Source organism: Manacus candei, unplaced genomic scaffold (assembly GCF_025592945.1).
Source record: "Manacus candei isolate 608988 ecotype Guabito, Panama unplaced genomic scaffold, ASM2559294v1 h1tg000018l, whole genome shotgun sequence".
NCBI lineage: Eukaryota > Metazoa > Chordata > Aves > Passeriformes > Pipridae > Manacus > Manacus candei.
This window is the reverse complement of record NW_026138066.1, coordinates 22,365,099-22,380,603: the sequence shown is the minus strand read 5'-3', so window position 1 is coordinate 22,380,603 and position 15,505 is coordinate 22,365,099. Positions and strand designations below refer to the sequence as shown.

Sequence of the window (15,505 nt, the reverse complement as noted above, 5' to 3'; positions counted from 1 at the left end):
GTGAATTTGGTGGTCCTTGAGGTGTGATCCCAGGCCTTGGTCTCCCCTCTGCAGGGATGTTAGCACACTGTGTTGATTTTTTTTCAGGAAATTCTTGTTTCTAAGAAGCTTAATGTGGGATTCAGATGCCTAAACACAGACATTGAGTTCCATAATCAGACTTCCTGAGCTGGTTCTATGGTACTGGGGAGAACAGTAGGAAGCTAAAGGGAGATGTGGATCATCCAGAAGTGGCAGCTGGAAGCCAAGGGGATGTGTTATGGCATCTCAGGTGGCACTAATGTTTGTGATCATATGACTTGGTCACACCTTTGGTGTCTTTTAAATGGAATACTTTGGCAAATGTAGGTCAAAGGGAGAGAGTGATGTATGTGGAAAAATGTAACCATCCCTGACTACTGATTCAATGTACTACCATATTTATTGCTGGAAAAGCTGGTTTAAAATCAATCTTTACTATCATAGCATTTTTTACTCCTGATGTGTTTGAGTATTTGGCACACATTTGTAGTTTTGAGAGAACCGACATTAATAGCTATTAAGTAAATGCATGGCATTGTTAATTACCTCCAGTCACGTAATTTATTGAACTTGCAAAACTGAAGTTCTTGAGTGCTGTGACTAATTATAAGATTGGAAAATTAATCCAGAAGTGGAAATTACAGCCACACTCGAAATGTCTCTCAGGCAACTTTGATCATTTTCCTATGCTTTTATCCACAGGTCTCTACGAGGAGATACGTCAGTGCCGTAAGGCCTGTGGAGAAGCTCACATGAAAACAATCTTGGCAACAGGTGAACTGGGGTCCCTTGCTAATGTCTACAAAGCCAGTATGATTGCTATGATGGCAGGTAAATATATGTGGTTTTCTTTTCAAGCTAAGAAAGTCTTTGCTATATTATTTATGATGCTTTAAAAATTCTAGTCGTGGAAGTTTAGTTTTGTCGAGAGTAGAAAAAACTGTTGTGTAGCAATTACTGAAGTTGCAGGTGTAATGATGAAGTGTCACTTGTTTTGTATAACCTACAAAAACGGAATGAAATCTTAAATAACACTTTAAACTGCTGAATGACAGGATTTGTAGGAACAAGTAATATTTGTTGTCAAACATCTGATCCTTGGTATATTTAATAAAGACACATACATTTGGGGCAGATACACTTATTGAGGCAGTTGTGGTGACCTACAGATATGATGTTGGGTGACGCCATGTCAGCTTATTTTAAATGCAAGGGGAGCTTCCCTGTGAAGATTGATGCTGACAGCTCTCATTTTTGGTTTGTGGTCGCTTCTTCTGACCACCTCTGAGAGGTTTGGGAAACCAGCTCTATGGGAAATGCAGTGAAGGGAAGAACACCACAGGCTCCAGCAGGCACTGAGATGGGCTAGTTTATAACTGGTTCTAACTGGCACACTCAGAAGCAGTGGCTCTCACTACCAGCATTAATTGACACTTCAAAAGGTGTTGTCTTCCCTGTCTTTGAAAACTTGATTACATCGAACCTGATGCTCAGAGTCTGTCTGTCTTTTATTCTGAACCTTTCAGCTGAGAAACACGTTCCCATGAACAGGATAGAGTTTTTAGGGGCTATGTATACTCTGTAGGGGTTACCTTTTTGCATAGCTATAGCACCCAGATTTACAGCAGTATATTGTCTCTGCTGCTTTGGGGCTGTGCTGGTACAATTTTTCCTAGTTTACCCATGACTTTGGATCTGTGTTTTAATGCTATCTTTAAGATGCAAAACTGGGAATTTGCTTCTGGGCACTTGCTTTTTCCACCATGCTTGAAAGAGGGCACTTCAAGTTCATTTCTGGAAGTTGAAAGATATACTAAGAACCCCTTGGGTTAATCTGTGTTTTAAACTTCCCCTCATTTTTGTCTTGATTTTTTTTTCTACTATAAACTCTTTGTACCAGAAATTCTTATTGTAAAGCAAGTGTCTTGTCAGTATTTAAATATTCAACTTGCTGCTGACCTCACTGTCACCATACACAGTACTGTACTTATCTGATTCAAATGGAATGGAAAGCGTTTGAGGTTTTTAATATGCTCAGCTACAATGTCAATTAGTATCATCAGACACAGAGGATCAGTACTGTGCCACTAAATATTGCTTTTAATTAGAAGAGGTGTAAGAAATACACATTTCCTGTCATTTAAACTGATGTGCTAATCATTATGATCACTTTTCATAACATGGAGTAGTGAAAAATTCAGGTTATTTTACCATTTTCGGAATTTTTGCTGGTGTAGTTTTTTTGAAATACAGCAGATGGCTCTATTGTTAATGATTTTCCTTGCCTAGTTATTCATTTTACAACATACTTATCCATCTGAATATATGCAGTAATTTCCTTATTTCAGTCTCTTGCTTTTTCTTCGTGGGTAGGTGTAAAAATAAGAATTTATTGGTGCCCTGCACACATGAATTGAGGGCGAGATTTTCAGACTCCAACTTGTCAGAGCTGGTGAGAACCTCAAATTCCAGTTGAATTTTGTTTGATTTGTATACTTGTAGCATTTGGAGCAAGTGGTTTGGTACAGTAGTTTTAAATCCTAGCTTTAGTGTCCTTTTAGTATCCATGTTTTTTTCAACTGGCGACGTGATTTAAAAGAAAGAAAAAAAAGCAGATGATCTTGTCAGGCCCTGGCAGGTTTTAGCTAAGATCAAGCAGTAACAATGCTCATAAACTTGACCCTAGTACTTAGTTTTAGATGAGGAAATTAGTTACACAGTATAGTGACTTCAACTCCAAAACTGGCTTTAGAAGTTTTTCCTGCTCCTGTCCTTTACAGCCAAATTTGCTGCTCCTTCAGCTGTGCTGTTGGAAGTGCTTTTCATGCTGTGTTGTAAGCTGAGTTTTCAAAGTAATGCAGTTGCAAATTACTCCAGAAAAGGGTGAACTAGTTTGCTGTGTGGCTTTGGTTATTTGGTTATTTGGTTATTTGGCTTTTGCGATGTTGGGTTTTTTTTGTAAATGGTCACAGCCTCAGTAATCTGTTTTACAGCCTTGCCTTACATGCAGTTGTATCAGTGCAGCTGAGGACGTGGTGTGCAGTCCTCGCACTGTTTTCACTTCACTATACATGATGTCAGCCTGTCATGTAGGGAGCACAGAATCCTAGGCTTACAGATGTTTATGTTGCCCTTGCCGAGCATGCACACGTTTCACCCAGATTCTGAAGCACAAAGCCACCAGACATGTGGCAAAAAGTATGTAAAATATATGTAATTCCTGTGTGTCTCATTTGTGAGACTCGGAAGGCTGAGAGAGTAGCACAGTACTGATTTATCAGTAGCTCTGTGGTTGAAAAGCTTGCCTGGGATAGGTGGGACTTGGTTTCTATGACTGAGGTTCTTCTGCGACACAGAGATCAGTTTTACAGTGTATTTGCTGTTAAGCATCTCAGTCCCTCCTGATAAGGTTGCAGTTAACTGAGCAGGGAGTACAACACAGATGTCTCCTTTCCCAGATAACTTTCCAAAATTTTTATATAGTCTCCCTTGTGCTGGGTGAGGCATTATTGGCGTTATGTTGGGGACCACAGCATGTTATGGTTGGTCTGATTCAGCTCTCAGGTGGGGGTTCAGTCACTGGACATGCAGCCAGGCTGCACAGGTCACTCACTTGGAAAGGGATGGTAAATGTTCAAAAAATGGGCACCTCCACATTGGTTCGGGTTTTAAAGGAACACTGAGGGCCGTGCTCGAACTGGGGAGATGTGCCCACGCACTTTGTGTTCAGGGGAGGTTGCACAGGGCACTTCCACAGGCAAACAGCTGCACTCTGCACCACAGCCCTGGCAGGACTTGTTGGAAGCCATCCCCTGCACACCAGGGAGTGAGACGTGCAGATCCCAGCACTGCAGTGGAGGTGGAGGCCAGTTGTAGAAATGGTGCTTTGCACAACATGCCCTTTCATAGGATGTTAATCCTTGCACCTTCAGGAACTTGGGAAACAGTGTTGCTTCACAGTGAGATACGAGACTTATTTGCCTCTGTTTGAATCCATGGCTCTTGGCTTCTGTTGTCTCTGGAATAATTCTCCACAGCTACTTTTTCTTCGTTTCTCGTGAGAAGAAAGACATCAGAATGGGAGCAGGCACACAGTTAACTTAAATTCCTTTAACCGTATGATTACAGACTTGACTGACATGCAGTAAATTCTACTGGAATATTTAAGAACCTGTTTCTGAGTGAAAGAGGCTGACAACCCTCTAAGGACAGTGACTCACCTGGCAAGAATAATCCTTGCAGTGCTAAGGAGGACATGATGGCAGGTAGCATTGCACATGAGTGGTTCCAGTCACTGCCAGAGGAGCACATTGTTTTCAGAAAGCTGACCGAGACAAACTCTTGGTATTGATTCAGGGAGTTTTTGGTCATTGATTTATAACATCCACTGCCATTTCTTGAGCTCCTTGAAGTCCTGATGGTGGTTTGAGTACATGACTTTCTTGAGAAAACTGACTGCATTTTTTACTCTGCTTTGGGACAATGAGTAAACCAATTAGTGGTTTTCGCTGCCTGGTTTATACTTATGTGAGTCACGTCCTTTTCTATGGGACACACTCACGTCTGTGTCTTTGTATTCTCTTGGAATAAACAGTCCTAAGGAACACAAATGGGAGTACCTGACTCCCCCATAATAGAGGTAACTATTCTCTCTCCATCGTGGTGTCTTTAAGCAGTTCTTGTGCACGCTATGAGAGGTAGGCCATTTTTTAACTTTTATTTTTTGACATAAAACATGAGAAACTGCCAAGAAAACCAGAGAAGGAAGGGAAAGATGAACTTGAAGTGGGAAAGGAACACTTCAGTAAAGTTGTTGATGACTTAATTGCATATTTCAGTCATATATTAGGTTTTTTATTCTGGAAACCCACATTTTAACCATGTTACCTAATTACAAAGTCTTTATTGTTCTGTATAACAATTCATATTCATTAAGGTGGAGGAAGTGATTAAGTACTTTAAAAGTGAAAACTTCATCTATGTCATTTTGACAACTGCTCTTGATAGAACAGCTCCTTTTGCATCACGCTTTGGGAAGCTGAGGGAGCACAGCAGTGACGTGGAAGATATTTGTTTTCATTATATATATCTATATATCTAAATAAGTACCTGTGTAAAGATCAGAAAGGAGTGATGTATGTTCTTTTGCAACTTTAATAATGTGTGGGGTTTAAACAATTTTTTCATAGGCCATTAAGCAGTTTGTCAAATAAATTGTATGTTTAGATACTGACTAATGTAAACATTGAATTTAGAAAGGGAATGAGTTAGTGCTAAAACAAAGTAACTTCTAAAGCCTCTAGCACAAACCCCCCTGTAAATAGTAGCAGAAGATGGCTGAGGCAATAAGATGATAGTCTAGAAGAGGAAAATTAAAACACATTGAATGTGTGAGCAGAAATTTTCTTAGATCCTTTGATGCTGTTTATTCCAAAGTGAACAGAAATACTATAGCCAAACAATGAAGAAAAGCTTTGTGTTGCAGTTCACAGGTGAGCAGAGATGTTTTGGAACATCACCAAATAGTGCCTGGCTACACAAAGCTTTTACCTCATCTCTGTATAAGGTTTTTATACTCTGAATAACATTAGGGAAGACAAATTCTAAGTTACCAATAGCTGTTCTTGTTCTGAGCACTGCCTTGCAAAGATTTTTTTTGAGCAGGGCTCTGTGGTGTGGCTGTAAACACGCTAACACTCATCCAAGTGCAAGGGATGACCTTCCTACTGCTGGATGTGGACCACCATGATCCAAAACTTCTGCCAAGCAAGTGTTTCAGGAAAAATGAAAGAGGCAAAGGAAACCAAACTAGCAAAATTGACTGAAAAGCTAGGGGTGTTTTCCACAAATGCAGCTAATGTAGGAAACAAGACTACTGAATAAGTAATAATACTTGGCACTTAGATAGCACTTTATGTCTTCAAAGCACACACCGACATTAACAGAATAAATCTTACAATTGCCTTGTGAAGTACGAGACAAAGATAATAACAGACAAGTCAGAAGTCAAACTGAGATCAGTTGTGAGTTCCTGGCTTTAAATCTTGTGCTCAGCCCAAAAGTCCAGGGTCCCCTCAGTAGCATGTGGGTTGTATTATATATTGATTTAATTATGTGTCTACAATTTCAGGTGTAATCTGATACCAAGTCAGACAGCTATTAGAGCCCAGAGCGTTTCCAAAGGAAAGGCAAGCCAAGGGAGGAGGCTTGGTAACACATATAAAACAAGATTTCAATTTGCGTCTTGTTTTATGTGTCTGAAATACAAACAAGTGTACTGAGTTTACAGTGTACACTTTACACTGTAAAAAGGTCCATCAGAAATGAGGGGCAATATGTGTCTGTCATCTAAAAGCAGCTCCCTTGTACAGAGGTGAACTGCCTCTGAATGCTTTTGAGCGTGACAGATGATGTTAAGCTCTGGTCTGCAAGTCCAGTATAAGGCTGAGAACAAATCTGTGAGTCTTTCTGAAAGTGTGGGAAGAGAATTTACCACTGACTAGTGACTCAGGCTTTCTCAGTCATGGTCTGGTGGCCATTTCCTCTCTCCCTCCAACCAAGCAGGAGTCAGAGTGAATTGTGAGGGGTTTGCTGGCTGTTCCATCTTGGCTGTGCTCACTGGCTGGGGAAGACAGGTGCTGAAATGCAGCATATTCTTGCATCTCACTGCTTGTCTTCAGAGAACAAAGCACAGTGTAGAGAGAGTTCTCCCTCCTGCATCATCAAATGGTGGCAAATAGTCCCAATTTTCTTTGGCTGTGATCTTCTGGCAGTACAGATTAGATCAAGTGTGGGCATGAGCACATTTCAGAATTTCTATCAGTTCACTGAGGCTGCATAAAATGATGTTTATGTCAGTTCTCTTCTCTTTGCGTGTGTGCAGACAGTACCTCATTTGTCCAAAGATCTGCCCATTCCTTAAGAATTTTTAGACAAATTTGACCTTGCAGATAAATTCAGCATTTTGCACCACGCAGATGGAGCATTGTATGTCTTGAATATGCAGAAGTGGTGGCAGTTGGCTGCTTTAAGAGGCTTATCAGCACAGCAATTAATGCTATGGAATTATATTGGAAGTTGGTCACTTTCCTGCTACAGCAGATGTCCTTCATTCTGCATAGTCTGTGGTTGTTCTGCATGTTCAAAACTCTGGTTAACACCACTGAAAGTTTAGTGCAAGGATTGAGCACAAACCCCCCTGTGCAAAACCAAGATGCACAGCAAGTTAGAGTGACAAGTCTGTCTCAGAGTTCTGAATGATATTATGCACTACCAAAGTTTTTGAATTAGGAGTTAGATCAATAGATGGATGGTCTTTAAATATATTCAACTTAAAAGAGGTTGGCACAGGAACGAGTGACTTCATTTGTTCTGGTACAGAGTGGGGAGAAATAAAAAAGCCAGTAATATAATAATGCAGATAACTGCATGTTCAGTAAGGCACTACAAGGATGCTCCCTTAAATGAGATAATTGCCTACAAGCTTGACAGTGATACTGCAGCTAATCACTAGAAATAATGTGGGAGTGATAGATAATCTCAGAGTCGAAAAGTTCTAACAATGCAATCACAATATCCTCATTTTTGAATTACTGGCGAGAGTCCATACAAAGACTAGAAACACACAAAAAATGTGGGTCTTGAATAAAGCAGACCTAAAATTCTGACTGGAACTCAGTCATATATGTGTAGGGAATCAGAAGTGAAGGAATGGAAAGTGGCTGAGAAACGCTAGGGCAGGCTCTAATAAAAAGTCTTTCCAGCAGAGTCAACAGAACCCTGCATGGGTAAGTGGAGACAGAAGTAATGCATAAGAGAAACAGAGATGTTGGGGGAAAAATAAAGTTACAGACATCTGTGAAGGGAGAACAGAGTTAGAGTGTATACAGTAAAACCTCATTTGCTGGTAGTTTGTTAAGCTGAAAATCCAGAAGTGCATGCAGTGCCATGTTTTGTTACACGTTTATTTATGTGCTTTCTGGACTGTGTGGCTGCCTGTACAGCCATATCCGGGGGGAGACTTATCTGGGGACATTCATGTTTGTCATAACAGGATGCCTGGCAACTCAGTTTGCTAATTTTGTGAAAGGTCTGTTCTATTGATGGGATTCTACTGTAATCAGAAAATAGGAATAGACACCCTCAAATGAAGTCAAAGAGGAAATACCAGAGTAAAACAGATGACTTGTCAGCTTTGTGCCTGTTTGCTTGATTTTGTGTTACCCACAACACCAGTTGACTTTCTCCCTCCACCATCCCCACTTTTGAAAGAAGTGCTATTTCCAAACACTTCCCACTGGAAGAATACCAAGTCAGGAAGCCACCAAGAAGAGAGGCTTGTGGTAGCAGAATGACTTCTAATAAACATATCATCACTTCTGACAACTAATCTTGCCTCTCTGGTTTTCTGTGTGTAAAGTTAACACTGCACATTTTATAGGACTTCTGTGAGGTTTAGTAAATTAAGATATAAACAGAAATATGTTCTTCTCATTAGAAGGTAGGAATTTCCCGTGCCTGTGCATGGAGATGGAATACTCTAGGTCACAACTGAAATTGAGAAAAAGAGCAAGAAAAAGCCTGGAAATTTTCTGGTGGGAGCAGCTGATCCTGATTTACTAGTACAGCCATCCCTGGGAGCGGCAGGGAGGTGGGAGCTGGCTCAGCTTGCTGTGGTACTCCAGGCTGATGGTATTGTGTACTGCAGGAGACAGCAGCAGCAGAGGTCACCTCCCTTCAGCTGTTTTCATAGCACTCCACCCAAAATGTTCTTTTTTAATGAAGGAGTTTTGCTGTGATTCCCCTGTGCCTGTTCTGTTGTGCTTTGGTGTTCTCCGGGCACTGAGCGAAATGTAGAGGGGCAGAAGTGAGGTAACTCCCCAGAAATCCCAGGCTTGTCCTTCTCTCTGAGGAGGAAGGTTTGATCTGCAGATTTCTGCTTTTTGACCTTTAAGAAATTGGCTATTTTTCATGCTTCAGCCTTTGGAAATCAGTTGTGAAATAGTAGGTTACAGTGAGTAGGTGAGTACTGACAGTGAAAGTTGAGAGGGGTCAACCTTGTGTTAGCAAACTGTCCCCAGTGCCTGAATAGCACTTCACTTTTGCTGATATACAAGATCTTTCCAAAGCATGTTAATTAAGGAATATCTAAATGGTATGCTTTCAATTTATAACAACTGATGCAGAGAGGTGAGAAAGCACCCCTGTTGCGGTAATTTTCTCCATGAATGAAACCTTGTTTCTATGTTAAATAATTTGTTAGAATTTGAGTTAAAACTTGTGAAGTTTCATATCACCTCAGACTCAGAAATTGTTGCACAGTGAATAGTTCTAGTCAAACATGCCATCAAAATAACACGGCTTCCTAGGAAAAAACTTTGCATCTGTGAAGCTCCAGTATTGAAGGTAATGGTTTGAGAGAATGCAATTTTAAAACATGGAAATATTATGTAAAATCAATAGATGTACAGGGTATTATTTATTTCTCTGATATTGCAGGTTGATTTTTTAATGCTGTCAGCAGCAGGTGTTAAATTCTACTAAACCAGTGAAAAATAGAAATAAATATTTAATTTACTGTATCTATCAATTATATAAAATTGGCTTATGAAATATTAAAGTATCTTTTAAGAGATTGCGAGTAGGAAAACTACTTAGAAAATCCAGTCCCTTATCAGAAACTTAATATAGATGTGGAAGTAAACTAAGCATGATTTTAGGGTTGTAGATCTGGGAATTTTTTTGTTGCTTTTTGAGGTATCAAGGCCCAGTGATTGTGCCTGCCTGATTTGAAGGTATGTGTTCATAGCAGCAGCACAGCAGCAATGTGGATTTAGACTTCTAAAGAGAAAGAAGTTGAATGGAAAAATACACTAGGAATATGTGATCTTGAACAGAGGTTATTTTAAAAAACTAAGGGCACACATTTCAATTTAATCCTAAGGAACAGGAATACAGTGGAAAATAAAGAACAACAAGAGATGAGCACAAACATAAATAAAACACATAAAAGTTGGACAAAAATGTGAAACAGGATGTTTTCCATAAGGAGGATATTTCCATAAGGACTGTTTCCTTACCCGGAATGTTAAAGCTATATGTTAAAACACACTGAGATCAATATAAAGACATCCACTAACTTTTAACAAATCACATCCTAGTGGTGCTGACACTGTATTTCAAAGTGTGGTGATCTCTTCTCCCAGACAACTATCAGCAAGACAAGAGGGCATGGTTTTAAACTCTGCCAGGGGAGGTTTAGGTTAGATATTAGGAAGAAATTCTTTACAGAGAGGGTAATCAGACATTGGAATGGGCTGCCCAGGAAAGTGGTGGATTCTCCATCCCTGGAGGTTTTTAAGATGAGACTGGATGTGGCATCAGTGCCATGGTCTGGTAACCACGGTGGTGTTGAATCAAGGGTTGGACTTGATGATCTGTGAGGTCCTTTCCAACCCAGCTGATTCTATGATTCTGTGAAGTGCAGAGAAACAGGCTGAATACCCAGGCTGACTGCTGGCTGCATGATGCTACAGACACATTCTTCACTGAGCTGAACAGGACTGTTCAAATGCAAATGCATTTATGCTCGTGTTTGACATTGTTCCTTCCTAAGGGTTTAACCAGAATTCAAAAGGTCTCTTCTTAATAGACTGTCAGCCTATTTAAGTCATTTTCTCAAAGGAAAAGGTTTCTGTCAGAATATGACCATAGGATATAGCAATATTCTTCAGGAATGTGCTCACTTCAGTGACTTTTCCAGGTTACCTCTGTGGTCGCTTGCAGTATTTTTGGTGAGTTGCACAAGGGTCTTGAACTTCCTTGGTAGGTACCTGGGTTACTTGGAGCTTGTCTCACAGCCATTCTGTGTTCCTCTGATTTGTGTTGCCAAAGCTCAAATTGTGTTGGGAGGATGTTGAAAGGAATGGAAGATAATCCCTTCTTTGATACTATATTTTGGAATTTCATCCCCTGGGAAATCTTCCTGATGCATTTGGTTTGGGGGGTGTTGTGTTAATTCCTTTTCTGAAATTGTAGTTTTTAAATTCAGCATCTCTCAGATAAGACAAATTCTGGTTTCTGACTATGCTTACTTTATAGTTACTGGAGACAGTGGCTTTCCCAGAGCTCTCTGTAGTAGTCCTGCTTTTGAGAGATTTTTTTCAAAGTTGACAGCAACTTCATGGCCTTCATGTCATGTTAACGGGGATTTGATGCCCGTTTGTCGTTTGTACCTTTGATGCTTCTTCCCCACTAGCATTTGGGCTATAAAGTGATTTCCCTGCAGTGTGCAACTGTAGCTGATTTCTCAAGTTTAGTTCTCCCTAAATCGAAGATGTAGAAAAGATTCCTCCTTTGTGATGCCAGGACCTCTTCTTAAGCAAAACATCCTCTGTCCATCACCTCTGCAGTTATGTTGCAAATCCAGTGCCCAATTTACCAACCTATCCCAAACATCACAAGGGGCAAGTGTTGTAGTTTATCAAGAAGATCTGTTAATTCATCTCAAATGGACCAAAAAGGAAACAGGTGGTGATGTTCCATATTGCATGCATCAAATTAAACTTCAGTTATGGAATACAAAATCGTGAATAATGTATCTTCAAAGCCCTCCATCCTGCTGGTCCAGGCTAGTGAAGCTGAAGTGAACTCAAAGGAAGCACAAAGCCTTACTCATAAATGGAGCTTTGAAACTAAACTGAGCCCCAGGATGAGAAAACAGCTTGGTGTGGGGTGTGATGGAAAGGGATGCCGTGTTTTTCATGACTTGTAGTCCCTAGTTAGAGGAGGGGTAGCATTTTTCAGGTGGTGCTCTGTATATGGTGTATATACCATATACATACCATTGATAGCTAAGTAGTTACTTTTATGTTATATTCAGGTATTGTGTTTGCAGCTGCTCTGGATGTAAGCAAATTCATGCTTGGTTGCCAGTTGCAGCACAGTTGCAGGTTCAAGGCAGACTCCTCTGGAACTTCAGCTGGATGAGCTGTTGTAACGATGCTGTTTTCAGTGATTTTCAGGGTCTGGGTTAGAATTACAGCTCACTTAGCTTTAAATTAACTGTCTTCAGAGTGCACTGCAGAAATGCTGGTTTGTTGCTTAGAGGTAAAACAAAAAAAATCTTAGTAAAATAAACAGAGCTACTCCAGGCTTTTGAACAGCTTGGCGAGTTCATTTGCAGAAACTTAGGTTGTATCATGAAGTAAAAACTGAAGCCAGGAAAGAAACATAGGAAGAAAGTAATATTTTCTGCTGAAATGTTGGAGAGATTAAGTGAAAAAAAAATAATGTTAGTGAGGGGTGGAAAAAAGCTTTTAGGTTTGAAGTGTTCCTGTACCTTTTTTACTGTCTTAAGAATGCAGTTTTGGAGCGAAACTCAGGGACATGCAGAGCACTTTGTCATCTATGTATGAAAGTGCTGCAGATGAGAACAAATAATTAGTAATTAGTAACACTGCTGCATTTTGTTACTCCTTCCTGTCTAATGTCTTGTTCGTAAAAGACAGAAGCAGGAGAGGTCTGAGGTTATTTGAGGGGAATTTTTAAATGGTAGAAGGCGAAGGGAAGGTAAGAAAAGAATCTGTTCAAGTCAGAAGAAAGCAACTAATTTGGCATTTGAGGTATAAGTGATGCATTCTGTATTATTCATGGCTGAGACACTGGTATGGCTTGTAGGTTTTCTAAGTTTTTGTTTGCTAAATTAGGTGGGACATCACATAAAGAATAAAGTAGTGAAACATAGAAAGGTTTAGATCATCATGATCATACAAAGCTTGCAGACTCCTTTCCACAAAATGTGGATAGCTACAGCACTGATTTTTATGTTAATTTACTAGTGAATAATTTAAAAAGACCTGTTTATTTTTTAATAAAAAGGAAAGATATAAATTGGCTGAGTGTTCCTAATGTTACTTACAGCTGCCATTGAGCAGATGTTAGGGATTCTTAGTGGTATACTAGACCAAAATAAGTTTTATGAATAAACAAACAATTTCTTTTTCTACCCCCTCTTTCAGGCTGATTCTCTCCCAAATTCACAATAAATGGTTTTTTAAAGTATTCTCATAAATAATTACCTTTCTTGTGGCACTTTTTTCTAGGGACTTGGATTTTAATTACAATGATGAACTGTTTTAATAAGTTGTTAAATAATTTTATCATTTTAGGGCTTGAATCCATTTTCCATTTCTCTTTGACTTCGTTGGTTCCTGGGATTTTAATCCTTTTAATTCCTGCTACTTCACTTGATATTGCACTTTCACTCCCCTTTATAAATTCACATTGGAAAAGTAAACAGCATGCCAGCAACATCTTTTTCTTTTGAACTCTACACACGTACACCTACCTTAGCTTGCTGGTTATCAATGGTCTCCTGTTACTAGCAACCATTTTGTTTAACTCAGTCATTTTGATCACAGTAAGGATGAAATGATAGGTAATTAAATGGAGACAATGTGGTTTTGCTTTGGGCTAATGTCTGGGGGCCTCAAAGCACTCTATGGAAGATGTGTAGCAAAGCAAATTCAGTGCTTAGTTGATAGATAAGGAATATGCAACACTGCTATACTCCACTTCAGAACACTGTTTTCCAGTGTAAATACTCATTAGATACCTTTCTGTGTGATTTGATGTAGAGAAATGCTGAATGCATAATTCCTAGGAAAGGAAAGGTGTAGACAGGGTGGTTGTGCTTCCTGGCGTGGTGGTGGCACTGTCACTGCCACTGCAGTTTGGCAAGTGACAACTCAGTAACACACAGGTAATGTTTTGCTTAACCACCTCTATTTCTGGCCATATATAAGTGTGGATGAAAAAGTCATCGATGCCAGAGTGAGGCTCTGAAATATCGCTACAAATTTTACATAGATGATTTTTTTTTTTTCTGTAAGAAAGACATAAAATGTACTGTCTCAATGAATAGTGACATTTAATAACTTGCCACTAAATACCTATGAGGATATATGTACATCTAACACAAAGAGAGTTTGATATTCAATTTCTTTCATTCTTGGTATTTCAGTAAAAAATGTGGAATGTCAAAGTTCAAAATGATAATATATGTCTGGTGTACGTTTTCAAAAATATAAACCCTGTATATAAAGTGTAGATTTGAAGATTGAAATATCATCTTCATTTTGCCAGCGGACTAACAGAATGAACATTTCTCTATCAGTCTCAATTATTTTTTAACCAAAACCCACAGTTGTTTAATTAGATTGTTGGTACTTCTGGTTTGAGATGCTCACCATGATTGCAGTCTGTGATAAGATCAACACACAGGCTGTTGACAAATGGAGGTGGAGAACAATGCCCCAGCATATTAAATACCTTTTTAAGAGTTGCTGCCTATTTCTGATGGTGCTTAAGGGTCTTTTTGATTTCCTTCGTTTTTTAGAAGTAGTGCTCAGTAGATTCTTACGCCAGAAAAGTCTAACTGAATTTATCAGCAACACACCTTCATAAGTCATCCCTTTGAAATAAAATTGTTAGTTTTGCTGTGTAAGCATTGTTAATAATGCAGTGGGAGGGGAAAAAAAAAAAGATTTCTTAAAAAAAAACCCAGAAGTGTGACTTTTCCTGACCCCCAGCAGAGAGGTGCCTTCTGCTTGGAGTGTGGCTGCACAGTCAGGGGGTTTGGTTGTTTCTTTTTTGAAGGGGACTGGCAAGCTTTTCGGTATTCAGGCTACCCAAAGCATTTGCTAGAAGCATTATAAAACAACCTTACTGACAGTAGTAAGAGCACCTGTCTGTACCTGGAAGTTCTGGCCCACGTTGCAGCCTAAGCACGTGGGCTTTTGCCAGGTGTCAAATTAGCAAGGTGGAGAAAGAAGAAGGAGAAACTCTGAGGGGCAAAAACTGGGAAGCAGGAGCAGTGAGTAAGACTAACTAGTGCTTTTTAAAAACAACCATAGCTTGCCATTGTCCTTGTGCTGTTGGTGTGTAGGTGAGGCCTTCCAAGGTCTTATCCCTTATCTTATCCCCTTAGATATTTGTTGCATCAGGAGTACACCTGCACCCAGGAAGTCCGTGGTGGACTCTATGTGTTTGCAGCTTGATTATATTCGGGACTTCAGAGTGTCATAAAAAATGAGCTAAAAATGCTGAACATTTTCCATGATTAGTGGAAGTGGAATAGTCATCCCTCTATGCAAGCCCTCAAGTAGTCTGTTCTGCCTGATTTGTAAAAGCCAGGTGGAAACAAACACAGCGCAGATGAGTCTGGTGAGATCTGGTGTCTTATATTTTTTGGTTTTCGGGCAAAGCCAAAAGTCAAAACATTGACAGTTCCAAGTGCTCAAGGAAATGCCTTTGATACTGGAAATCCCCCTAGTGCTAAAGCCTCCACCTGTGCCAGCTGCCTTTTATTGTAGGGAACAGTGTGGAAGAGAGGCTGATGCTGGCTATTTGTCCTCTGCATTACAAAGAGGCTGGATGCTGGACAGATTCTGACTGTGGCATTAAGACATGACTTTTAAATTTT

The 15,505-nt window shown here is 39.7% G+C and overlaps 1 protein-coding gene across 1 annotated transcript in view; it reads left to right on the top strand.

Annotated features, from left to right (window-relative positions):
- DERA (deoxyribose-phosphate aldolase) overlaps window positions 1-15,505 on the top strand; it is a 50,988-nt gene that overhangs the window by 22,503 nt on the left and 12,980 nt on the right. Inside the window, exon 6 of the mRNA XM_051784477.1 lies at window positions 724-852. Coding sequence (XP_051640437.1) covers window positions 724-852 — 129 coding nt within the window. The remainder of the gene's footprint in view (window positions 1-723; window positions 853-15,505) is intronic.